This window comes from Ranitomeya imitator, chromosome 5 (genome assembly GCF_032444005.1).
Source record: "Ranitomeya imitator isolate aRanImi1 chromosome 5, aRanImi1.pri, whole genome shotgun sequence".
NCBI lineage: Eukaryota > Metazoa > Chordata > Amphibia > Anura > Dendrobatidae > Ranitomeya > Ranitomeya imitator.
In genome coordinates this window covers 333,001,875-333,028,290 of record NC_091286.1, presented here as the reverse complement: position 1 = coordinate 333,028,290, position 26,416 = coordinate 333,001,875, and the positions used below count along the sequence as shown (strand labels likewise).

Below are 26,416 nucleotides of genomic sequence, written 5' to 3'. Positions count from 1 at the left end.
CGATATATCATGCCAGCAATCCTCCAAGGGTTCCCAGGGAAAGACAATAGCCGACTACTAGAACCTCCAACAAGACTGAGGCAAGTATGAGCTAACACCCACACCAGGCTGCAGCAATTGTATGTATTTAAACCTTCAACCCAGGTGTGTGATTAGCAGCAGAAGGTGGAGGCAACTATTGGGTCCTAGAGGGAGAAGGCTATCGCTTCATAACAGAGATGCAAAAATCAAGAAGGTGCTTGAGCTGAATGCAAAGACCTTCTACAGCTGAATCCAGGAAGATTGTCTGTCACACCTGACACACCCGTGACAGTTGGATGGTAACCCTTATGTAAGGCTAAGTTCACATTTGCGTATATGTGCGCAGGGTATCATCCGCATGCGCAAACGCATGTAAAAATGCATGCAAACGCAGCGTTTTTTATCCGCATCATCTTACGCATGATGCCAAAAAACTCACAGCATTTGCATGCGTGTTTACATGCGTTTGCATTATTTATGCGCATGCATTCGATAGGACAATGGTTTTCCAGGGGAATTTCCTTGACACAAGCCAAGTCCAATGGATGTGTCTCAAGGAAAATCTCTATATAGACCCTTGTACAGATAAAATCCTCATCTTTTGCTGCTGTATCCTGCTGCAAGATGGATCTTCGCATGGATCATAATCTGGATTTGAACTTGGCTTATGCCTTTGCTGTTGCTTGCTATAAAGAAAGAAAAAGAGAAAGACGGAGAAGACGTCATTGTCGCTACTGGCAACACCCTATCGTTGAAGTCTGAGAGAGCCGTGGAGCCTATCACTCCTTGTACACCGAGCTGCGTGCAAACCCTCAGAAGTTTATCGACTACACCAGGATGTCACAACAGAGCTTTGATGACTTGCTACAATGTGTGCGAGGATCTATCACCAGGCACGACACACAGCTACGGCGAGCAAATCCTGCTGAGAAACGTCTGTTGGTGACCCTAAGGTACGTAATTTTGAAAAAGAAACCTGTCATTAATATTATTGTTCTAAAAGCCATGTACTGATTTTTTTTTCCCATTCTCTTTTCCATAAATTCCTGGCTACTGGAGATACCTTAAGATCTTTACATTTTCAATTTCGGATTGGACTGTCCACCCTTTCTGGGATTGTTGGAGGCACCTGCCGTGCATTGTGTGATGTTCTGCGTGCAGAATTCCTCCCCCAACCTACGACTGAACTCTGCCTGAAAAATGCAGAAAAATTCAAGGAAATTTGTAATTTTCCAAACTGTGTGGGGGCTGTGGAAGGCAAACAGCTGAAACCTGCTGGAAGTGGGTTCGAGTAATTCAATTATAAAAAATACTTTTCCATTGTTCTCATGGTGATTGCAGATGCTGAGGCTATGTGCACACGTTCAGTTTTTTTGGGGTTTTTTTTGCGGTAAAAATGCTATAAAAACTAATTAAAAATGCATACATTATGCATCCTATCATTTAGAATGCATTCTGAATGTTTTGTGCAAATGATGCATTTTTTTCCGCGAAAGGGGTCTATATAACAGAAAATACCCAAAAGTGACACCATTCCAAAAACTGCACCCCTCAAGGTCAAAATGATCCACTAAAGTTGGTGAGCAATTTCTCCTGAATACGCCGATACCCCATATGTGGGGGAAAACCACTGTTTGGGCGCACAGCAGGGCTCGGAAGGGAAGGAGAGCCTTTTGACTTTTTGAACGCAAAATTGGCTGGAATTGAAAGTGGACGCCATGTTGCGTTTGAAAAGCCTCTGATGTGCCTAAACACTGGAAAACCCCCACAAGTGACCCCATTTTGGAAACTAGACCCTTATCGAACTTATGTAGCTGTGTGGTGAGTACTTTGAACCCCAAGGTGCGTCACAGAAGTTTATAATGTAGAGCCGTAAAAAAAAAAAATCACATTTTTTCCATGAAAATGATCTATTAGCAACGATTTTTTTTCCCCAAGTGTAAAAGGAGAAAATGGTCCACTGACATTGTTGAGCAATTTCTCCTGAATACGCCAATACCCCAAATGTAGGGGAAAACCACTGTTTGGGTGCACAACAGGGCTTGGAAGGGAAGGAGCGCCTTTTGACTTTTTGAACGCAAAATTGGCTGGAATTGAGAGTGGACGCCATGTTGCGTTTGAAGAGCCTCTGATGTGCCTAAAGATTGGAAAACCCCCACAAGTGACCCCATTTTGGAAACTAGACCCTTTAACGAACTTATGTAGCTGTGTGGTGATCCCTCCCATAGAATGTAATACAGCCCAGCCCCCATAAAATGTAATACAGCCCCCCAATAGCCCCACAATCCAGTTATCACTCATTGATATATTTAAAAAAAAAAAACCTCTCACCTCTCCTTGTGCCCCGCGCTGCCCCTGACTCCGGTTTCAGCAGCTGCAGTCTGCAGTCTCCAGCAGACGATCTCTCCTCCATTATTGCATTCAACTGTACAGGCATAGACGCGCTATAGTTGAATGCGGCGGCGCTGGCGGGGGGGGGGGGGGTGAGTCGGCACTGGAGGGGGAGTTGGCACTGGCGAGCGGCCCACTACTGCCACCGGTCCTTCTGGCATTTGCCAGAAGTGCCCGATGGCCAGTCCGGCCCTGGTCGCACGCGTATCCCGCATCTTTCCAGGCAGATGATGGCTGTGATAATTGGCCATCATCTGCTTCTATCAGTTGCGGGTGGCAGCTGCGACCATGAGAGTGAAAGCGAACACTAATTGGCTGCTGGGCTCTCATGGCATTATGTCACGCGAGCCCTGCAACCAATCAGCCCGGGGAGATCCACTGCTGACATCACTGCAACAGCCCCAGCCTAAGAGGTGAGCGCAGGTGTTATTATTTTATGTGGGGGAAATATGATTGATAATGAGTAGTGGACAACCCCTTCAATATTGTACCGTATATACTCGAGTATAAGCTGAGATTTTCAGCCCATTTTTTGGGGCTGAAAGTCCCCCTCTCAGCTTATACTCGAGTCATATACCCGGGTGTCAGCAGAGGAGGGGGAGCGGGGGCTGTGTAGTCATACTTACCTGCTGCGGCGCAGTCCCTGCAGTCTCTGGCTTCTCCGGCGCTGCAGATTCTTCCTGTACTGAGCGGTCACATGGCACCGCTCATTACAGAAATGAATAGGCGGCTCCACTCCCATAGGGGAGGAGCCGCATATTCATTGCTGTAAATGATCGGTGCCATGTGACCGCTCAATTACAGGAAGAAGCTGCAGCGCCGGAGAAGCCAGGGACTGCAGGGATCGCGCCGCAGCAGGTAAGGGGAGCGCAGCGCTATAATTACCTGCTCCTCGCTCCGGTGCGGCTCCGTCTGCAGCGTCCTCTAGCAGTGACGCTCAGGTTAGAGGGCGCTGTGACGTAGTCAGTGCGCGCCCTCTGCTGAGCGTCAGTGCTGGAGACGGAGCCACACGAGGAGCAGGTAATTATTGAAAGCGCCGGCGTCCTGAGAAGAGAGGTAAGTATGTGATTTTTTTTCTTTATTGCAGTCGCATTCTATATGGCACAGCATTATAAGGAGCACCTATGAGGCCATAATCAAAGGTGCAGAGCATATAGGGCACAGCATTATAAGGAGCACCTATGGGGCCATAATCAAAGGTGCAGAGCATATATGGCACAACATTATAAGGAGCACCTATGGGGCCATAATCAAAGGTGCAGAGCATATATGGCACAACATTATAAGGAGCATCTATGGGGCCATAATCAAAGGTGCAGAGCATATATGGCACAACATTATAAGGAGCATCTATGGGGCCATAATCAAAGGTGCAGAGCATATATGGCACAGCATTATAAGGGGCATCTATGGGGCCATAATCAAAGGTGCAGAGCATATATGGCACAACATTATAAGGAGCACCTATGGGGCCATAATCAAAGGTGCAGAGCATATATGGCACAGCATTATAAGGGGCACCTATGGGGCCATAATCAAAGGTGCAGAGCATATATGGCACAGCATTATAAGGGGCATCTATGGGGCCATAATCAAAGGTGCAGAGCATATATGGCACAACATTATAAGGAGTATCTATGGGGCCATAATCAAAGGTGCAGAGCATATATGGCACAACATTATAAGGAGCATCTATGGGGCAATAATCAAAGGTGCAGAGCATATATGGCACAGCATTATAAGGAGCATCTATGGGCCATAATCAAAGGTGCAGAGCATATATGGCACAGCATTATAAGGAGCATCTATGGGCCATAATCAAAGGTGCAGAGCATATATGGCACAGCATTATAAGGAGCATCTATGGGCCATAATCAAAGGTGCAGAGCATATATGGCACAGCATTATAAGGAGCATCTATGGGCCATAATCAAAGGTGCAGAGCATATATGGCACAGCATTATAAGGAGCATCTATGGGGCCATAATCAAAGGTGCAGAGCATATATGGCACAGCATTATAAGGGGCATCTATGGGACCATAATCAAAGGTGCAGAGCATATATGGCACAGCATTATAAGGAGCATCTATGGGGCCATAATCAAAGGTGCAGAGCATATATGGCACAGCATTATAAGGAGCATCTATGGGGCCATAATCAAAGGTGCAGAGCATATATGGTACAGCATTATAAGGAGCACCTATGGGGCCATAATCAAAGGTGCAGAGCATATATGGCACAACATTATAAGGAGCATCTATGGGGCCATAATCAAAGGTGCAGAGCATATATGGCACAGCATTATAAGGAGCATCTATGGGGCCATAATCAAAGGTGCAGAGCATATATGGCACAGCATTATAAGGAGCATCTATGGGGCCATAATCAAAGGTGCAGAGCATATATGGCACAGCATTATAAGGAGCATCTATGGGGCCATAATCAAAGGTGCAGAGCATATATGGCACAGCATTATAAGGAGCATCTATGGGGCCATAATCAAAGGTGCAGAGCATATATGGCACAGCATTATAAGGAGCATCTATGGGGCCATAATCAAAGGTGCAGAGCATATATGGCACAGCATTATAAGGAGCATCTATGGGGCCATAATCAAAGGTGCAGAGCATATATGGCACAGCATTATAAGGAGCATCTATGGGGCCATAATCAAAGGTGCAGAGCATTATATATGGCACAGCATTATAAGGAGCATCTATGGGGCCATAATCAACGGTGCAGAGCATTCTATATGGCACAGCTTTATAAGGAGCATCTATGGGGCAATAATGAACGGTGCAGAGCATTCTATATAGCACAGTTGTATATGGAGCATCTATGGGGCAATAATGGACGGTATGGAGCATCTATTTTTATTTTTGAAATTCACCGGTAGCTGCTGCATTTTCTAGCCTAGGCTTATACTCGAGTCAATAAGTTTTCCCAGTTTTTTGTGGCAAAATTAGGGGGGTCGGCTTATACTCGGGTCGGCTTATACTCGAGTATATACGGGTAATTATGTATTTTATTACACCGTGCTCGTCCCCGTATAAAGAGTGTTTTTTTTTTTTAAAGACGGACATAGTGCTCAAATGAAAAAAAACCCCACTTTGTTTCTTACTTAAAAGCCCTTTTGATGTAGCACAGTGCACAACACGGTTCTGTTTTGCAAGCTGTAGTGTCTGCTAAAATTCTCCCATATATGAACATGTATAAGGCTTGTTTCACACTTCCGTCTTCTGGCAGGCGTTGTAATGCGTTGTTGCGACGGATCGACGTACGTTTTGAAAATAGTGAAAAATGTGTGCAACGCACCCAGTGTTCTGATGGATGCGTCGTTTGTGTTCTTGCCTGAGTTTCAATGGAGAAATTTCTGGGGAGACGAGAGAGAGCAAGAGAGAGGGGGAGAGAGAGAGACGTTTCCCCGGGTTGGTATATGCTTCCAGGCATGCTCAGATGTAAAAACCGCATCCGTCACTGGATTCCTGCATTTCACAGTGTGCGCAGGATCCAGTGTCCATAGCCTCCCATTCTGTGCAATGACGTATGCTGAAGGAGGCGTGTGGGAACGTTTTTCCAATGCAGACAAAAAAACGTATCATGGAAAGTTTTTTGGAAAAGACGGGCCGTTACATTCCGCAGGATCCAGTGCACGAAGAATGAAACGTGTGGCTATCCGTCGCTAATACAAGTCTTTGAGAAAATGCAGGATCCTGTTTTCTCAAAAAACAACGTATCTCGACGGGACTACAAAGACGGAAGTGTGAAACAAGCCTAAGTCTTCATATTCAGTAGCAGCAGGGTGGGCCCCCTGGAATCCATTCTACCTGTGGGCCCCCTGGAATCCATTCTACCTGTGGGCCCCCTGCAATCCATTCTACCTGTGGGCCCCCTGGATTCCATTCTACCTGGGGGCCCCCTGGAATCCATTCTACCTGTGGGCCCCCTGCAATCCATTCTACCTGTGGCCCCCCTGGAATCCATTCTACCTGTGGGCCCCCTGGATTCCATTTTACCTGTGGGCCCCCTGGAATCCATTCTACATGTGGGCCCCCTGCAATCCATTCTACCTGTGGGCCCCCTGGAATCCATTCTACCTGTGGGCCCCCTGGAATCCATTTTACCTGTGGGCCCCCTGGAATCCATTCTGCCTGTGGGCGCCCCTGGAATCCATTCTACCTGTGGGCCCCCTGGAATCCATTCTGCCTGTGGGCCTCCTGGAATCCATTCTGCCTGTGGGCCCCCTGGAATCCATTCTGCCTGTGGGCCCCCTGGAATCCATTTTGCCTGTGGGCCCCCTGGAATCCATTCTGCCTGTGGTCGCCCCTGGAATCCATTCTGCCTGTAGGCCCTCTGGAATCCATTCTACCTGTGGGCCTCCTGGAATCCATTCTGCCTGTGGGCCCCCTGGAATCCATTCTGCCTGTGGGCCCTCTGTAATCCATTCTGCCTGTGGGCCCCCTGGAATCCATTCTGCCTGTGGGCCCCCTGTAATCCATTCTGCCTGTGGGCCCCCTGTAATCCATTCTGCCTGTGGGCCCCCTGCAATCCATTCTGCCTGTGGGCCCCCTGCAATCCATTCTGCCTGTGGGCCCCCTGGAATCCATTCTGCCTGTGGGCCCCCTGGAATCCATTCTGCCTGTGGCCCCCTTGGAATCCATTCTGCCTGTGGGCCCCCTGGAATCCATTCTGCCTGTGGGCCTCCTGGAATCCATTCTGCCTGTGGGCCCCCTGGAATCCATTCTGCCTGTGGGCCCCCTGGAATCCATTCTGCCTGTGGGCCCCCTGGATTCCATTCTGCCTGTGGGCCCCCTGGAATCCATTCTGCCTGTGGCCCCCTTGGAATCCATTCTGCCTGTGGGCCCCCTGGAATCCATTCTGCCTGTGGCCCCCCTGGAATCCATTCTACCTGTGGGCCCCCTGGAATCCATTCTGCCTGTGCCCCCCCTGGAATCCATTCTACCTGTGGGCCCCTGGAATCCATTCTACCTGTGGGCCCCTGGAATCCATTCTACCTGTGGGCCCCTGGAATCCATTCTACCTGTGGGCCCCCTGTAATCCATTCTGCCTGTGGGCCCCCTGTAATCCATTCTGCCTGTGGGCCTCCTGGAATCCATTCTGCCTGTGGGCCTCCTGGAATCCATTCTGCCTGTGGGCCCCCTGGAATCCATTCTGCCTGTGGGCCCCCTGGAATCCATTCTGCCTGTGGGCCCCCTGGATTCCATTCTGCCTGTGGGCCCCCTGGAATCCATTCTGCCTGTGGCCCCCCTGGAATCCATTCTGCCTGTGGGCCCCCTGTAATCCATTCTGCCTGTGGCCCCCCTGGAATCCATTCTGCCTGTGGGCCCCCTGGAATCCATTCTGCCTGTGGCCCCCCTGGAATCCATTCTGCCTGTGGCCCCCCTGGAATCCATTCTGCCTGTGGGCCCACTGGAATCCATTCTGCCTGTGGCCCCCCTGGAATCCATTCTGCCTGTGGCCCCCCTGGAATCCATTCTGCCTGTGGCCCCCCTGGAATCCATTCTACCTGTGGGCCCCCTGGAATCCATTCTGCCTGTGGCCCCCCTGGAATCCATTCTACCTGTGGGCCCCTGGAATCCATTCTACCTGTGGGCCCCTGGAATCCATTCTACCTGTGGGCCCCTGGAATCCATTCTACCTGTGGCCCCCCTGTAATCCATTCTACCTGTGGGCCCCCTGTAATCCATTCTGCCTGTGGGCCCCTGGAATCCATTCTACCTGTGGGCCCCTGGAATCCATTCTGCCTGTGGGCCCCCTGTAATCCATTCTGCCTGTGGGCCCCCTGTAATCCATTCTGCCTGTGGGCCCCCTGTAATCCATTCTGCCTGTGGGCCCTAGCAGCCGCCCTATCTATGTATAGTATTATGTCCCAGCTGCATGTAGGTTCTCCTTATAGGTCGGGTTTAGTAAATATTTGGATTTTCCATGTCAGTTAGCTACTTTCCTCCAGCACTTTAAGTACACAGCTGCTGAAATCTAAGAAATAGAATCTAATCTCCTGTAGGCACTGGGTGTTCACTAAAAATAGCGGCACCTGTATTCTGAGAATGCGCCTAGAGGAGGCAGGCCGCGGGTCATCCTGGGAGCTGAAGTCCGGGCTGTGCTAATGCCAAGGGCAGTACTGGGCAGCTGACTACACTTCCCAGAAGACACCGCCTTCTCTGTCACACAGCCCGCTGCCAGCTTCCCTGTACTGGAGCAGAGCTAGCTGCCAGACCTCGCCATCGCCTGCTGCAGGACGGGCATGTGAGATGGCTCTTCTCCAGCAGTGCAAGCAGAGGGCGAGCGACGTGATAGAGCAAGAGTCAGGGCAACTGCATGCCCTCAGCCGGGACATATGGGGGACGCCGGAGCTGGCCTACCAGGAGCACACGGCTCACCAGCGCCTCTGCAGCTTCTTCTCCAGCCGGGCATGGCAGGTGCAGCCGCGCTACCATCTGGACACTGCCTTCCGGGCGCACTGGACCGCGGAGCCCACGGATTGCCCTCGCCTGCATGTGGGCTTTCTCTGCGAGTATGACGCCCTGCCAGAGCTCGGGCACGCCTGCGGGCACAACCTGATCGCTGAGGTCGGGGCAGCTGCTGCGTTAGGACTGAGGGGCGCGCTGGAGGAAGTGCGACCACCGCGGCATATCCAGGTCTGTAGGGATTGGGGGTCCTACAAGAGGGGAGACTTCAGGGGCCCAGACAGGCATTCGCCCATAAGAGTGAGCCAGCATCAACAACATGGTGTGGGGCAATCAGAGAGCCAGCCATTAGAAAGGGGTCCAGCATCAACAACATGGTGTGGGGCCATCAGAGAGCCAGCCATTAGAAAGGGGTCCAGCATCAACAACATGGTGTGGGGCCATCAGAGAGCCAGCCATTAGAAAGGGGTCCAGCATCAACAACATGGTGTGGGGCCATCAGAGAGCCAGCCATTAGAAAGGGGTCCAGCATCAACAACATGGTGTGGGGCCATCAGAGAGCCAGCCATTAGAAAGGGGTCCAGCATCAACAACATGGTGTGGGGCCATCAGAGAGCCAGCCATTAGAAAGGGGTCCAGCATCAACAACATGGTGTGGGGCCATCAGAGAGCCAGCCATTAGAAAGGGGTCCAGCATCAACAACATGGTGTGGGGCCATCAGAGAGCCAGCCATTAGAAAGGGGTCCAGCATCAACAACATGGTGTGGGGCCATCAGAGAGCCAGCCATTAGAAAGGGGTCCAGCATCAACAACATGGTGTGGGGCCATCAGAGAGCCAGCCATTAGAAAGGGGTCCAGCATCAACAACATGGTGTGGGGCCATCAGAGAGCCAGCCATTAGAAAGGGGTCCAGCATCAAAAACATGGTAGGGGGCCATCAGAGAGCCAGCCATTAGAAAGGAGTCCAGCATCAACAACATGGTGTGGGGCAATCAGAGAGCCAGCCATTAGAAAGGAGTCCAGCATCAACAACATGGTGTGGGGCAATCAGAGAGCCAGCTATTAGAAAGGGGTCCAGCATCAACAACATGATGTTGGGCAATCAGAGCCAGCCATGAGAAAGGGGTCCAGCATCAACAACATGGTGTGGGGCAATCGGAGAGCCAGCCATTAGAAAGGGGTCCAGCATCAACAACATGGTGTGGGGCAATCGGAGAACCAACCATTAGAAAAGGGTCCAGCATCAACAACATAGTGTGGGGCAATCGGAGAACCAACCATTAGAAAAGGGTCCAGCATCAACAACATAGTATGGGGCAGTCGGAGAGCCAGCCATTAGAAGGGGTCCAGCATCAACAACATGGTGTGGGGCAATCAGAGAGCCAGCCATTAGAAAGGGGTCCAGCATCAACAACATGGTGTGGGGCCATCAGAGAGCCAGCTGTTGTGAATTCTGTGGCAGAGCTCTCTCTTGTGGTCACAAGTGGTACTTCGGCTGATTCTCTCTGTGATCTTCCGTTGGTGGAGAAAAGTGGTACTGCGGCTTCTGAGTTTCCTTCCTCAGGTGATATGGTGAAGTCGTTAGGTGCTACCCTATTTAACTCCACCTGGTGCTTGGATCCTTGCTTCCAGGCAATGTTCTAGTGTTGGACCTGTTTCCTCCTGGAGTGTTCCTGTGGCCTGCTTATCTGCATAGCTAAGTTCCTCTTTGCTATTTGTTTGCTGTTTTTTCTATTCCAGCTTGTCAGTTTGTTTTTTCTGCTAGCTGGAAGCTCTGGGACGCAGAGGGTGTACCTCCGTGCCGTTAGTTCGGTACGGAGGGTCTTTTTGCCCCCTTTGCGTGGATTTTGTAGGGTTTTGTGTTGACCGCAAAGTTGCCTTTTCTATCCTCGCTCTGTTCAGGAAGTTGGGCCTCACTTTGCTAAATCTATTTCATCTCTACGTTTGTCTTTTCATCTTAACTCACAGTCATTATATGTGGGGGCTGCCTTTTCCTTTGGGGTATTTCTCTGAGGCAAGGTAGGCTTATTTTCCATCTTCAGGCTAGCTATTTTCTCAGGCCTTGCCGAGTTGCATAGGCAGCATTAGGCGCAGTCCACGGCTGCCTCTAGTTGTGTTGGAGAGGATTAGGGATTGCGGTCAACAGAGTTCCCACGTCTCAGAGCTCGTTCTTATTTTTTGGGTTATTGCCAGGTCGCTGTATGTGCACTGACCTCTATGTCCATTGTGGTACTGAATTACCAGCCATAACAGTACTGGAAGCCAAAAGTACTAATGATTCTCAATAGAGGGAAAAAAGAAGTTCTGAGACCATTTTTTTTTCTTTGCACTATGTTGTGCTTTTTTTTTTTTTCCCCCTAGACATTTGGGTGGTTCAGGACACAAGTGTAGCAATGGACATTAAAGGTCTGTCATCATGTCTGGATCAGCTCACTGCAAGAGTACAAAGTATTCAAGACTTTGTGGTTCAGAATTCTATGTTAGAACCGAAAATTCCTATTCCTGATTTGTTTTTTGGAGATAGAACCAAATTTCTGAGTTTCAAAAATAATTGCAAACTATTTCTGGCTTTGAAACCTCGTTCCTCTGGTGACCCAGGTCAACAAGTTAGGATCGTTATTTCTTTTTTGCGTGGCGACCCTCAGGGCTGGGCATTTTCTCTTGCGTCAGGAGATCCTGCATTAAGTAATATCGATGCGTTTTTCCTGGCGCTCGGATTGCTGTACGATGAGCCTAATTCTGTGGATCAGGCAGAGAAGAATTTGCTGGCTCTGTGTCAGGGTCAGGATGAAATAGAGGTATACTGTCAGAAATTTAGAAAGTGGTCCGTACTCACTCAGTGGAATGAAGGTGCGCTCGCAGCTATTTTCAGAAAAGGTCTATATGAAGCCCTTAAGGATGTCATGGTGGGATTTCCTATGCCTGCTGGTCTGAATGAGTCTATGTCTTTGGCCATTCAGATCGGTCGACGCTTGCGCGAGCGTAAATCTGTGCACCATTTGGCGGTAGTACCTGAGCTTAGACCTGAGCCTATGCAGTGCGACAGGACTTTGACCAGAGTTGAACGGCAAGAACACAGACGTCTGAATGGGCTGTGTTTCTACTGTGGTGATTCCACTCATGCTATCTCTGATTGTCCTAAGCGCACTAAGCGGTTCGCTAGGTCTGCCACCATTGGTACGGTACAGTCAAAATTTCTTCTGTCCGTTACCTTGATCTGCTCTTTGTCATCGTATTCTGTCATGGCATTTGTGGACTCAGGCGCTGCTTTGAATTTGATGGACTTGGAGTATGCTAGGCGTTGTGGGTTTGTCTTGGAGCCCTTGCAGTGTCCTATTCCATTGAGAGGAATTGATGCTACGCCTTTGGCCAAGAATAAGCCTCAGTACTGGACCCAGCTGACCATGTGCATGGCTCCTGCACATCAGGAGGTTATTCGCTTTCTGGTGTTGCATAATCTGCATGATGTGGTCGTGTTGGGGTTGCCATGGCTACAAGCCCATAATCCAGTATTAGATTGGAAATCCATGTCTGTGTCCAGCTGGGGTTGTCAGGGGGTACATGGTGATGTCCCATTTCTGACTATTTCGTCATCCACCCCTTCCGAGGTTCCTGAGTTTTTGTCTGATTACCGGGATCTATTTGATGAGCCCAAGTTCATGTTATTCTGGATTATCTCAATGAGAATAACTGTTTAACTCCATATCAGCATGGGTTTATGAGAAATCGCTCCTGTCAAACCAATCTAATCAGTTTTTATGAAGAGGTAAGCTATAGACTGGACCACGGTGAGTCATTGGACGTGGTATATCTCGATTTTTCCAAAGCGTTTGATACCGTGCCACACAAGAGGTTGGTACACAAAATGAGAATGCTTGGTCTGGGGGAAAATGTGTGTAAATGGGTTAGTAACTGGCTTAGTGATAGAAAGCAGAGGGTGGTTATAAATGGTATAGTCTCTAACTGGGTCGCTGTGACCAGTGGGGTACCGCAGGGGTCAGTATTGGGACCTGTTCTCTTCAACATATTCATTAATGATCTGGTAGAAGGTTTACACAGTAAAATATCGATATTTGCAGATGATACAAAACTATGTAAAGCAGTTAATACAAGAGAAGATAGTATTCTGCTACAGATGGATCTGGATAAGTTGGAAACTTGGGCTGAAAGGTGGCAGATGAGGTTTAACAATGATAAATGTAAGGTTATACACATGGGAAGAGGGAATCAATATCACCATTACACACTGAACGGGAAACCACTGGGTAAATCTGACAGGGAGAAGGACTTGGGGATCCTAGTTAATGATAAACTTACCTGGAGCAGCCAGTGCCAGGCAGCAGCTGCCAAGGCAAACAGGATCATGGGGTGCATTAAAAGAGGTCTGGATACACATGATGAGAGCATTATACTGCCTCTGTACAAATCCCTAGTTAGACCGCACATGGAGTACTGTGTCCAGTTTTGGGCACCGGTGCTCAGGAAGGATATAGTGGAACTAGAGAGAGTACAAAGGAGGGCAACAAAATTAATAAAGGGGATGGGAGAACTACAATACCCAGATAGATTAGCGAAATTAGGATTATTTAGTCTAGAAAAAAGACGACTGAGGGGCGATCTAATAACCATGTATAAGTATATAAGGGGACAATACAAATATTTCGCTGAGGATCTGTTTATACCAAGGAAGGTGACGGGCACAAGGGGGCATTCTTTGCGTCTGGAGGAGAGAAGGTTTTTCCACCAACATAGAAGAGGATTCTTTACTGTTAGGGCAGTGAGAATCTGGAATTGCTTGCCTGAGGAGGTGGTGATGACGAACTCAGTCGAGGGGTTCAAGAGAGGCCTGGATGTCTTCCTGGAGCAGAACAATATTGTATCATACAATTATTAGGTTCTGTAGAAGGACGTAGATCTGGGTATTTATTATGATGGAATATAGGCTGAACTGGATGGACAAATGTCTTTTTTCGGCCTTACTAACTATGTTACTATGTTACTATGTTACTAAGTTCGATACCCTACCTCCACATAGGGATTGTGATTGTGCTATCGATTTGATTCCTGGTAGTAAATTCCCAAAAGGTCGACTGTTTAATTTATCTGTGCCTGAGCACGCCGCTATACGGAGTTATGTGAAGGAGTCTTTGGAGAAGGGGCATATTCGCCCGTCATCGTCGCCATTGGGAGCAGGGTTCTTTTTTGTAGCCAAGAAGGATGGTTCACTGAGACCTTGTATAGATTACCGCCTTCTGAATAAGATCACGGTTAAATTTCAGTACCCCTTGCCATTGTTTTCTGATTTGTTTGCTCGGATTAAGGAGGCTAGTTGGTTCACCAAGATAGATCTTCGTGGTGCGTATAATCTTGTGCGTATTAAGCGAGGCGATGAGTGGAAAACTGCATTTATTACGCCCAAGGGCCATTTTGAGTATCTAGTAATGCCATTCGGACTTGCCAATGCTCCATCAGTGTTTCAGTCCTTTATGCATGACATCTTCCGAGAGTACCTGGATAAATTCCTGATTGTGTACTTAGATGACATTTTGATCTTCTCGGATGATTGGGAGTCTCATGTGAAGCAGGTCAGAACGGTGTTTCAGGTCATGCGTGCTAATTCTTTGTTTGTAAAGGGATCAAAGTGTCTCTTTGGTGTTCAGAAGGTTTCATTTTTGGGGTTCATTTTTTCCCTTTCCACTATCGAGATGAACCCTGTTAAGGTCCAAGCCATCCATGATTGGACTCAGACGACATCTCTGAAAAGTCTGCAAAAGTTCCTGGGCTTTGCTAATTTTTATCGTCGCTTCATCTGCAATTTTTCTAGTATTGCTAAACCATTGACCGATTTGACCAAGAAAGGTGCTGATGTGGTCAATTGGTCTTCTGCTGCTGTGGAAGTTTTTCAAGAGTTGAAGCGTCGTTTTTCTTCTGCCCCTGTGTTGTGTCAGCCAGATGTTTCGCTTCCGTTCCAGGTCGAGGTTGATGCTTCTGAGATTGGAGCAGGGGCTGTTTTGTCGCAGAGAAGTTCTGATTGCTCGGTGATGAAACCATGTGCCTTCTTTTCCAGGAAGTTTTCGCCTGCTGAGCGAAATTATGATGTGGGCAATCGAGAGTTGCTGGCCATGAAGTGGGCATTCGAGGAGTGGCGTCATTGGCTTGAAGGAGCTAAGCATCGCGTGGTGGTCTTGACTGATCATAAGAACTTGACTTATCTCGAGTCCGCCAAGCGGTTGAATCCTAGACAAGCTCGTTGGTCGTTGTTTTTTGCCCGTTTTGACTTTGTTATTTCATACCTTCCGGGCTCTAAAAATGTGAAGGCGGATGCTCTGTCTAGGAGTTTTGTGCCCGACTCTCCGGGTGTATCTGAGCCGGCGGGTATCCTCAAAGAGGGAGTAATTGTGTCTGCCATCTCCCCTGATTTGCGGCGGGTGCTGCAGAAATTTCAGGCTAATAAACCTGATCGTTGCCCAGCGGAGAGACTGTTTGTCCCGGATAGGTGGACGAATAAAGTCATCTCTGAGGTTCATTGTTCGGTGTTGGCTGGTCATCCTGGAATCTTTGGTACCAGAGAGTTAGTGGCTAGATCCTTTTGGTGGCCATCTCTGTCGCGGGATGTGCGTACTTTTGTGCAGTCCTGTGGGATTTGTGCTCGGGCTAAGCCCTGCTGTTCTCGTGCCAGTGGGTTGCTTTTGCCCTTGCCGGTCCCGAAGAGGCCTTGGACACATATCTCTATGGATTTTATTTCAGATCTTCCCGTCTCTCAAAAGATGTCAGTCATTTGGGTGGTCTGTGATCGCGTCTCTAAGATGGTCCATTTGGTACCCTTGTCTAAATTGCCTTCCTCCTCTGATTTGGTGCCATTGTTTTTCCAGCATGTGGTTCGTTTACATGGCATTCCAGAGAATATCGTTTCTGACAGAGGTTCCCAGTTTGTTTTGAGGTTTTGGCGAGCCTTTTGTGGTAGGATGGGCATTGACTTGTCTTTTTCCTCGGCTTTCCATCCTCAGACTAATGGCCAGACCGAACGAACCAATCAGACCTTGGAGACATATCTGAGATGCTTTGTTTCTGCTGATCAGGATGACTGGGTGTCCTTTTTGCCTTTGGCTGAGTTCGCCCTTAATAATCGGGCCAGCTCGGCTACTTTGGTTTCGCCGTTTTTCTGCAACTCTGAGTTCCATCCTCGTTTCTCTTCAGGGTAGGTTGAGTCTTCGGACTGTCCTGGTGTGGATACTGTGGTGGACAGGTTGCAGCAGATTTGGACTCATGTAGTGGACAATTTGACCTTGTCCCAGGAGAAGGCTCAACGTTTCGCTAATCGCAGACGCTGTGTGGGTCCCCGACTTCGGGTTGGGGACTTGGTTTGGTTATCTTCTCGTCATATTCCTATGAAGGTCTCCTCTCCTAAGTTTAAACCTCGTTTTATTGGTCCGTATAGGATTTCTGAGGTCCTTAATCCTGTGTCTTTTCGTCTGACCCTTCCAGATTCTTTTTCCATACATAACGTATTCCATAGGTCATTGTTGCGGACATACGTGGCACCCGTGGTTCCATCTGTTGATCCTCCTGCCCCGGTTTTGGTGGATGGGGAGTTGGAGTATATTGTGGAGAAGATTTTGGATTCTCGTGTTTCTAGACGGAAACTCCAGTATCTGGTTAAGTGGAAGGGTTATGCTCAGGAAGATAATTCCTGGGTCTTTGCCTCTGATGTCCATGCTCCCGATCTTGTTCGTGCCTTTCATATGGCTCATCCTGGTCGTCCTGGGAGCTCTGGTGAGGGTTCGGTGACCCCTCCTCAAGGGGGGGGGGTACTGTTGTGAATTCTGTGGCAGAGCTCCCTCTTGTGGTCACAAGTGGTACTTTGGCTGATTCTCTCTGTGATCTTCCGTTGGTGGAGAAAAGTGGTACTGCGGCTTCTGAGTTTCCTTCCTCAGGTGATATGGTGAAGTCGTTAGGTGCTACCCTATTTAACTCCACCTGGTGCTTGGATCCTTGCTTCCAGGAAATGTTCTAGTGTTGGACCTGTTTCCTCCTGGAGTGTTCCTGTGGCCTGCTTATATGCATAGCTAAGTTCCTCTTTGCTATTTGTTTGCTGTTTTTTCTATTCCAGCTTGTCAATTTGTTTTTTCTGCTAGCTGGAAGCTCTGGGACGCAGAGGGTGTACCTCCGTGCCGTTAGTTCAGTACGGAGGGTCTTTTTGCCCCCTTTGCGTGGATTTTGTAGGGTTTTGTGTTGACCGCAAAGTTGCCTTTTCTATCCTTGCTCTGTTCAGGAAGTTGGGCCTCACTTTGCTAAATCTATTTCATCTCTACGTTTGTCTTTTCATCTTAACTCAGTCATTATATGTGGGGGCTGCCTTTTCCTTTGGGGTATTTCTCTGAGGCAAGGTAGGCTTATTTTCCATCTTCAGGCTAGCTAGTTTCTCAGGCCGTGCCGAGTTGCATAGGCAGCGTTAGGCGCAATCCACGGCTGCCTCTAGTTGTGTTGGAGAGGATTAGGGATTGCGGTCAACAGAGTTCCCACGTCTCAGAGCTCGTTCTTATTTTTTGGGTTATTGCCAGGTCGCTGTATGTGCACTGACCTCTATGTCCATTGTGGTACTGAATTACCAGCCATAACAGCCAGCCATTAGAAAGGGGTCCAGCATCAACAACATGGTGTGGGGCAATCAGAGAGCCAGCTATTAGAAAGGGGTCCAGCATCAACAACATGGTGTGGGGCCATCAGAGAGCCAGCCATTAGAAAGGGGTCCAGCATCAACAACATGGTATGGGGCCATCAGAGAGCCAGCCATTAGAAAGGGGTCCAGCATCAACAACATGATGTTGTGCAATCAGAGCTAGCCATGAGAAAGAGGTCCAGCATCAACAACATGGTGTGGGGCCATCAGAGAGCCAGCCATTAGAAAGGGGTCCAGCATCAACAACATGGTGTGGGGCAATCAGAGAGCCAGCCATTAGAAAGGGGTCCAGCATCAACAACATGGTGTGGGGCAATCAAAGAGGCAGCCATTAGAAAGGGGTCCAGCATCAACAACATGGTGTGGGGAAATCAGAGAGCCAGGCATTAGAAAAGGGTCCAGCATCAACAACATGGTGTGGGGCAACCCGAGAACCAACCATTAGAAAAGGGTCCAGCATCAACAACATGATGTTGGGCAATCAGAGCTAGCCATGAGAAAGAGGTCCAGCATCAACAACATGGTGTGGGGCCATCAGAGAGCCAGCCATTAGAAAGGGGTCCAGCATCAACAACATGATGTTGGGCAATCAGAGCTAGCCATGAGAAAGAGGTCCAGCATCAACAACATGGTGTGGGGCAATCAGAGAGCCAGCCATTAGAAAGGGGTCCAGCATCAACAACATGGTGTGGGGCAATCGGAGAACCAACCATTAGAAAAGGGTCCAGCATCAACAACATAGTATGGGGCAATCAGAGAGCCAGCCATTAGAAGGGGTCCAGCATCAACAACATGGTGTGGGGCAATCAGAGAGCCAGCCATTAGAAGGGGTCCAGCATCAACAACATGGTGTGGGGCCATCAGAGAGCTAGCTATTAGAAAATGGTCCAGCATCAACAACATGGTGTGTGGCAATCAGAGAGCCAATCATTAGAAGGGTCCAGCATCAACAACATTGTGTGGGGCCATCAGAGAGCCAGCTATTAGAAAATGGTCCAGCATCAACAACATGGTGTGGGGCCATCAGAGAGCCAACCATTAGAAGGGGTCCAGCATCAACAACATGGTGTGGGGCCATCAGAGAGCCAGCTATTAGAATGGGGTCCAGCATCAACAACATGATGTGGGGCCATCACAGACCAGCCATTAGAAAGGGGTCCAGCATCAACAACATGGTGTGGGGAAATCAGAGAGCCAGCCATTAGAAGGGGTCGAGCATCAACAACATGGTGTGGGGCAATCAGAGAGCCAATCATTAGAAGGGTCCAGCATCAACAACATGGTGTGGGTCCATCAGAGAGCCAACTATTTGAAGGGGTCCAGCATCAACAACATGGTGTGGGGCCATCAGAGAGCCAGCTATTAGAAAGGGGTCCAGCATCAACAACATGGTGTGGGGCCATCAGAGAGCCAGCCATTAGGGGTCCAGCATCAACAACATGGTATGGGGCCATCAGAGAGCCAGCCATTAGAAAGGGGTCCAGCATCAAAAACATGGTGTGTGGCAATCAGATAGCCAGCTATTAGAAAGGGGTCCAGCATCAACAACATGGTGTGGGGCAATCAGAGAGCCAGTTATTATAACGGGGTCCAGCATCAACAACATGGTGTGGGGCCATCAGAGAGCCAGCCATTAGAAAGGGGTCCAGCATCAACAACATGGTGTGGGGCAATCAGAGAGCCAGCTATTAGAAAGAGGTCCAGCATCAACAACATGGTGTGGGGCCATCGGAGAGCCAACTATTAGAAAGGGGTCCAGCATCAACAACATGGTGTGGGGCAATCAAAGAGGCAGCCATTAGAAAGGGGTCCAGCATCAACAACATGGTGTGGGGAAATCGGAGAGCCAGGCATTAGAAAAGGGTCCAGCATCAACAACATGGTGTGGGGCAACCCGAGAACCAACCATTAGAAAAGGGTCCAGCATCAACAACATAGTATGGGGCAATCAGAGAGCCAGCCATTAGAAGGGGTCCAGCATCAACAACATGATGTTGGGCAATCAGAGCTAGCCATGAGAAAGAGGTCCAGCATCAACAACATGGTGTGGGGCAATCGGAGAACCAACCATTAGAAAAGGGTCCAGCATCAACAACATAGTATGGGGCAATCAGAGAGCCAGCCATTAGAAGGGGTCCAGCATCAACAACATGGTGTGGGGCAATCAGAGAGCCAGCCATTAGAAGGGGTCCAGCATCAACAACATGGTGTGGGGCCATCAGAGAGCCAGCTATTAGAAAATGGTCCAGCATCAAAAACATGGTGTGTGGCAATCAGATAGCCAGCTATTAGAAAGGGGTCCAGCATCAACAACATGGTGTGGGGCCATCAGAGAGCCAGTTATTAGAACGGGGTCCAGCATCAACAACATGGTGTGGGGCCATCAGAGAGCCAATCATTAGAAGGGTCCAGCATCAACAACATGGTGTGGGGCCATCAGAGAGCCAGCCATTAGAACGGGGTCCAGCATCAACAACATGGTGTGGGGCAATCGGAGAACCAACCATTAGAAAAGGGTCCAGCATCAACAACATAGTATGGGGCAATCAGAGAGCCAGCCATTAGAAGGGGTCCAGCATCAACAACATGGTGTGGGGCAATCAGAGAGCCAGCCATTAGAAGGGGTCCAGCATCAACAACATGGTGTGGGGCCATCAGAGAGCCAGCTATTAGAAAATGGTCCAGCATCAAAAACATGGTGTGTGGCAATCAGATAGCCAGCTATTAGAAAGGGGTCCAGCATCAACAACATGGTGTGGGGCCATCAGAGAGCCAGTTATTAGAACGGGGTCCAGCATCAACAACATGGTGTGGGGCCATCAGAGAGCCAATCATTAGAAGGGTCCAGCATCAACAACATGGTGTGGGGCCATCAGAGAGCCAGCCATTAGAAAGGGGTCCAGCATCAACAACATGGTGTGGGGCAATCGGAGAACCAACCATTAGAAAAGGGTCCAGCATCAACAACATAGTATGGGGCAATCAGAGAGCCAGCCATTAGAAGGGGTCCAGCATCAACAACATGGTGTGGGGCAATCAGAGAGCCAGCCATTAGAAGGGGTCCAGCATCAACAACATGGTGTGGGGCCATCAGAGAGCCAGCTATTAGAAAATGGTCCAGCATCAACAACATGGTGTGGGGCCATCAGAGAGCCAACCATTAGAAGGGGTCCAGCATCAACAACATGGTGTGGGGCCATCAGAGAGCCAGCTATTAGAATGGGGTCCAGCATCAACAACATGATGTGGGGCCATCACAGACCAGCCATTAGAAAGGGGTCCAGCATCAACAACATGGTGTGGGGCAATCAGCCATTAGAAAGGGGTCCAGCAGCAATAACATGGTGTGGGGCAATCAGAGAGCCAGCCATGAGAGAGGGGTCCAGCATCAACAACATGGTGTGGGGCCATCAGAGAGCCAGCTATTAGAAAGGGGTCCAGCATCAACAACATGGTGTGGGGCCATCAGAGAGCCAGCCATTAGAAAGGGGTCCAGCATCAACAACATGGTGTGGGGCAGTCAGCCATTAGAAAGGGGTCCAGCGTCAACAACATGGTGTGGGGCAGTCAGCCATTAGAAAGGGGTCCAGCATCAACAACATGGTGTGGGGCAATCAGCCATTAGAAAGGGGTCCAGCATCAACAACATGGTGTGGAGCAATCAGCCATTAGAAAGGGTTCCAGCAGCAATAACATGGTGTGGGGCAATAGGAAAGCCAGCCGTAAGAGATTGCCTCACACCATGTTATTGCTGCTGGACGAATCAGAAAGCCAGCCATAATGTGTGGGGAAATCACTGAGCCCACACCACATAAGAGAGTGAGCTGGCAGTAATAAATGGTGTGGGGCAATCGGAGAGCCAGCGATAAGAGATTACCGGTCCAGCAGCAATAACATGGTGTGGGGAAGCCAGCCATAAGGGACGTATAAATCCTGAAATTGCAAAGATATCGGGGCTTGATCACAGAACCATCAAAATTCTTGTTGGAAATAGTCAATAGGGTTGCAAAAGCGTTTAGAGAGAAAAGACACCTGAAATGTGAAGTGACCTGCAGCCCATTATCCTCCAGTTCTGTCACATTCCTGAATTGCCACCTCCCGGAGTGCCCAGAGGTACATGATGTTCAGTGCTGAAAAACGGCCACCACTGAACAAGACCAGTTAAAACATCAAGAGGTGGCCTAGAAATATCTGCAAAGGCTTTCTTGACTGATGAGATGAGTAAGGGTACCGTCACACATAACGATATCGTTGCTTTTTGTGACGTAGCAACGATATCGTTAACTAAATCGTTATGTGTGACAGCGACCAATGATCAGGCCCCTGCTGGGAGATCGTTGGTCGCTGGGGAAAGTCCATCACTTTATTTTGTCGCTGGATCTCCAGCTGACATCGCTGAGTCGGCGTGTGTGACCCTGATTCAGCGATGTTTACCCTGGTTACCGTTGTAAATGTAAAAAAAAACAAACACTACATACTTACATTCCCGGTGTCTGGTCATGTCCCTCGCCTTCAGCTTCCCGCACTGACTGGTGAGCGCTGGCCAGCCTTAAAGCACAGCACAGCGGTGACGTCACCGCTGTACTTTACGGCCGGCGCTCAGTCAGTGCTGGAAGCTGAAGGCGAGGGACATGACCAGACACCGGGAATGTAAGTATGTTGTGTTTGTTTTTTTACATTTACAACGGTAACCAGGGTAAACATCGCTGAATCAGGGTCACACACGCCGATTCAGCGATGTCAGCTGGAGATCCAGCGACAAAATAAAGTGCTGGACTTTCCCCAGCGACCAACGCGCGTTTCGCGTAGGCTTTATCACAAGATTCCCTTCTTGTGATAAAGCCTACGCGAAACGCGCGTCAGGGAGGTTCACACTTGCATCCCGGCATCTTACTGTATTCCAGCATGGGTAAGGAACTCTATATTTAACTTTGTCATCCTGCACTTTTGTTTCCCCATATGGATTTTATGTCACTATGACAATCCTTGGGGTATGCACCTCCCTACAGGGGTTGGGTATTGCCTTATACTAGGTATATCAGTGCTGCAGCAGTCTGAATTAGTTATGTGGAACTAGATCTTTTTACCATGCTTGGAGCATATTTTGATATAATTACTATACCGGGGATGTAGCAGTTTCCTCACTAGGGTTTTTTGTCTTTTTCCTTTTTTTGTAACTTACTATTTTATATATAATCTTTGATATCTTTAATAAAGTTTACTAATTTTAATACTTTATGTATGGAACTCCATTTTTTCTTAAAGTGTCATAATCCAATCGTCTCTGCTACATACAGGTGCTCAAAGCAATCCAGCAGTGACAACCATAGAGGTCTGTTGGAGACCTCTGGTTGTCATGCCAGCCCATCGGTGACCCGCGATCACGTGACTGGGTCACCGATGATGAGGATTTCCGCCGCGCTTGCAAAAAGCACGCATTAAATGGCATTGTGAGAGTTTGACAGTGGCATTTAACTAGTTAACAGCAGCGGATGGATCGTGATTCCACCCGCGGCTGTTAGAGGCACATGTCAGCTGTTAAAAACAGGAGATCGTCGGTACTATGCCTCGGAGCACTGTCAGTTGTGCTGGCAAACACTGAAGCGGATCAATAAACACCGCTCTCGGTAAGTGTTTAGTTAGAGACGAGGTGTGCTGGTCACAGAGAATGTGGCACGAATTGCCTAGCTATCTCAGGCTGTCCTCACCTCCGCTCGTTCTCGGATAGAGTGACAGGGATCGCGTGCGTACCTTCATTGCTGCAAGGTCTCTGCATATGAGACATGTGCCATGAACAGAGATCAGTGTGGAATGGCGGCACACCTTGTCTCTAAGGCTAGGTTCATATTGCGTTAGGGCAATCCGTTAAGCGCCCAGTGCTAGCGGATCGCGCTTAACGCAATGTCTTTTTAGGGGTCGCGTTAAACGTCCCCGCTAGCGCAGATCCCCGAGAGCGGGGAACGGACCTCGGGCGTGCCTCGGACGCTGCTTGCAGCGTCCCATGCGCGCCACAAAAGAACGGCACATCGCTAGCGCGTGCCGAAAATGGCACGCACTAGCAATACGCTTTAACATTGCTGGCAATAGGAGCGCTAACGGACGCGTTGCACGGCGTTAATTTCGCCGTGCAACGCTGTCCGTTAGCGCTCACCCTAAAACGAAATGAGAACCTAGCCTTACAAACCACGCTTACAGAGAGCAGTGTTCATGATCCGCTTCAGTGGGTGCCAGCACAACTGACTCAGTGCTCCGAGGCATAGTGCCGACGATCTGCATGATTTATCTGTAACAGCTGATCGGGGACCGTCAGCTTTTATTAATACACAGTGACTTTGCATACGGCATTTTGCCCTTATTTTTGTGGCATTGCTATAATAGTATGGCTGTAATGCCGACGTTCTCCCAAGTGCACACATAGTGAGTTGGAGATCACCGACATTTATTTAATTAAGTCTTTAGTTACATCTGCAAACTATGTGCTATTAGGTGTTATATACTGTTATCACACTCCGTTACCCCATGTATCACAATGGGAAAATTCTAATGATAGCAGTTTGGTTTTAGTGCACATTAAATTGAAATCCAGCAGACTAGGGTCATAAGCTGTGACACTATTTATGGTATTTTTCTGAGACCTACCATTGGATCATGGTGGTGTCTATAACCTAACAAATCACACACTGTGATACAATATACATCGATTGATGGATGAATATTTCATTTAAATTTGATAACTTTTTTTATATTTAATAAAGTTTAAATTTGTATTCCCTTTCCCTCTTTCTAATATCTAATTGGTGGTGTACATCTTGTGAATATGTACCATGAGTCTGGATTTCTTTTCTCCAGATATGGGAGCATTCTACAGGCCATCGGCTGCCATCACAACCAGTTGGTTCTCCAATATCATGTTTCAGAGGGCCAATGGGAGCTGGTGCGTATGCACTGCCAATGACGACATTTAAAGGAAGCCTATCATGTCACATAGCCCAATTAACATGCACACATATGGTTAATCTGCATGTTAATAGCTTTATAAAGATGCCCGGCCTCTGTAATGAAAGTGTGGCACCCGGGAGAAAATGAACTTTACTCCACTGCCTTCAGGGACGCAGGCGTGGCAATGTGGCTACAGTCTTTACCCACTATACTGTGAGTGTTGGTTTTAAACGTGTGCTGGCAATTTGACAGCCGGCTATGCACTGCTGTGTGTGCAGGAGCATGCTTACAGTCACTGCTCACAGTATAGTGGGTAATGACTGAGGCACACCTGCATGACTGAGAGCTTGTGACTCCCAGGAGGAATTAAAGGGTGTTCCCATCTCCAAAATCCTATCCCCCAATATGTAATAGGTGTAATAATAATGATATTAGCAAATGCCTCCAAATAGAAACGTAGTATAGTTTTTCTGATTCACTCTGTCTCTTCCCTCATGTGCAGGCATTGCAGGACCTTGGGTATCCATGGTTACAACCACTGATATAGTGACAGCTACTTTCTAGTGGTTATGACCATGGATACCTAAGGTCTGTCCTGCAATGCCTGCACATGAGGAAAGATATATAGTAAATCGGTAAAACTATACTGTTTCTAATTAAAGGTATTGCTAATATTATTAGTACACCTGCTACATACTGGGTTAGGATCTTGGAGATGGGAATACACCTTTAAGTTAATTTACTCCAGGGTTCCGTACTTTCAGCACAGCGGCCGGGTACCCTCATAATTATATTAACCTTCAAATTAACCCTATATTTCCAGGTTAATAGCATCATCTGACCTTACAGGTTCTCTTTGAATGTTGCTCTCAATGATTGACAGCTGCATAGCAGTGATCAAAGCTAGCTTCAGCCGCTGCTGCAACAGGCAGATGATGGCTGCGTTAGGCTGGTTTCACAGTTGCGTTTGGCTGGTCTGCATATGGCTGCGTACATCCTCCGTTAAGCTCCGCATGCGTCCTGCGTACCTATCTTTAACATTGGGTACGCAAGGGCATGCGTTGTATGCGGTCGACGGGCACGTCAAAATGCCACATGCTGACGCAACCGCATTCCAAGCATGTCCCTGCGTACCCAATGTTAAAGATAGGTACGCGGAACGCATGCGGAAGTAGGCGGAGCTTAACGGAGGACGTACGCTGCCATATGCAGACCAGCCAATCACAAGTGTGTACTTGGCCTTACACAGCCATCATCTGATACAGCGTCATTTTCTGACATCCTACTTACCTTCCCCGCACGCCCTTGCAGCATCTTGCTCCGCTGCCAGCATCTGTTGAGGCTGGCGATTACGTGTCCCTGCTCATTAAGGGAATGAATATTCACCTCTCTCCACGCCTACGGGAATGGAGTGAGGTGAATATTCATCACTCTTAAGTAACGCTCACCCATGATCACCCAACCGCTGCTGGAAGCCAGCGGCTCCAGCTGACACTGTGTGCGTTATGAGAGAAATGAATATTCATTGCTAGTGCAGTCAATATTAAATTCTCTTTAGCAGCGGGCACAGGCTTTAGCCACCGCCGCCGGCTCTTGAGTCCTGTGACCCTCTGCTCCGCCTCCCCCACCAGCTTCTGGGACAGTGACTCGTGTATAAGCCGAGGGGGACGTTTTCAGAACGAAAAATGTGCTGAAAAACTCTTCTTTTACATGAGTATATACGGTATTTCATTACTAGTACAGATTTCTATTACAATTTTATATTTATACAAATGCTTGTCATTTCTTAGATAACAGTATTAGGAACTCCTGCTGAGGAAGACGGTGGAGGAAAAGTTGACCTGATCAAGGCTGGAGCTTTTGAAGATATGGATGTCGTGTTTATGGCCCATCCCGCCCAAGACGATGCAGCTTATCTTCCAGATGTTGCCGTACATGAGTGAGTAACACAACAG

General features: G+C 48.5%; 1 protein-coding gene across 1 annotated transcript in view; it reads left to right on the top strand.

The window, feature by feature from the left end:
• The first annotated feature begins 8,574 nt into the window (after positions 1 to 8,574).
• The window catches only part of PM20D2 (peptidase M20 domain containing 2), a 55,211-nt gene continuing 37,369 nt past the window's right edge, over positions 8,575 to 26,416 (top strand). Inside the window, exons 1-2 of the mRNA XM_069726377.1 lie at positions 8,575 to 9,072; positions 26,252 to 26,400. Of these exons, the coding sequence (XP_069582478.1) occupies positions 8,686 to 9,072; positions 26,252 to 26,400 (536 nt within the window). The 5' untranslated portion in view covers positions 8,575 to 8,685. The remainder of the gene's footprint in view (positions 9,073 to 26,251; positions 26,401 to 26,416) is intronic.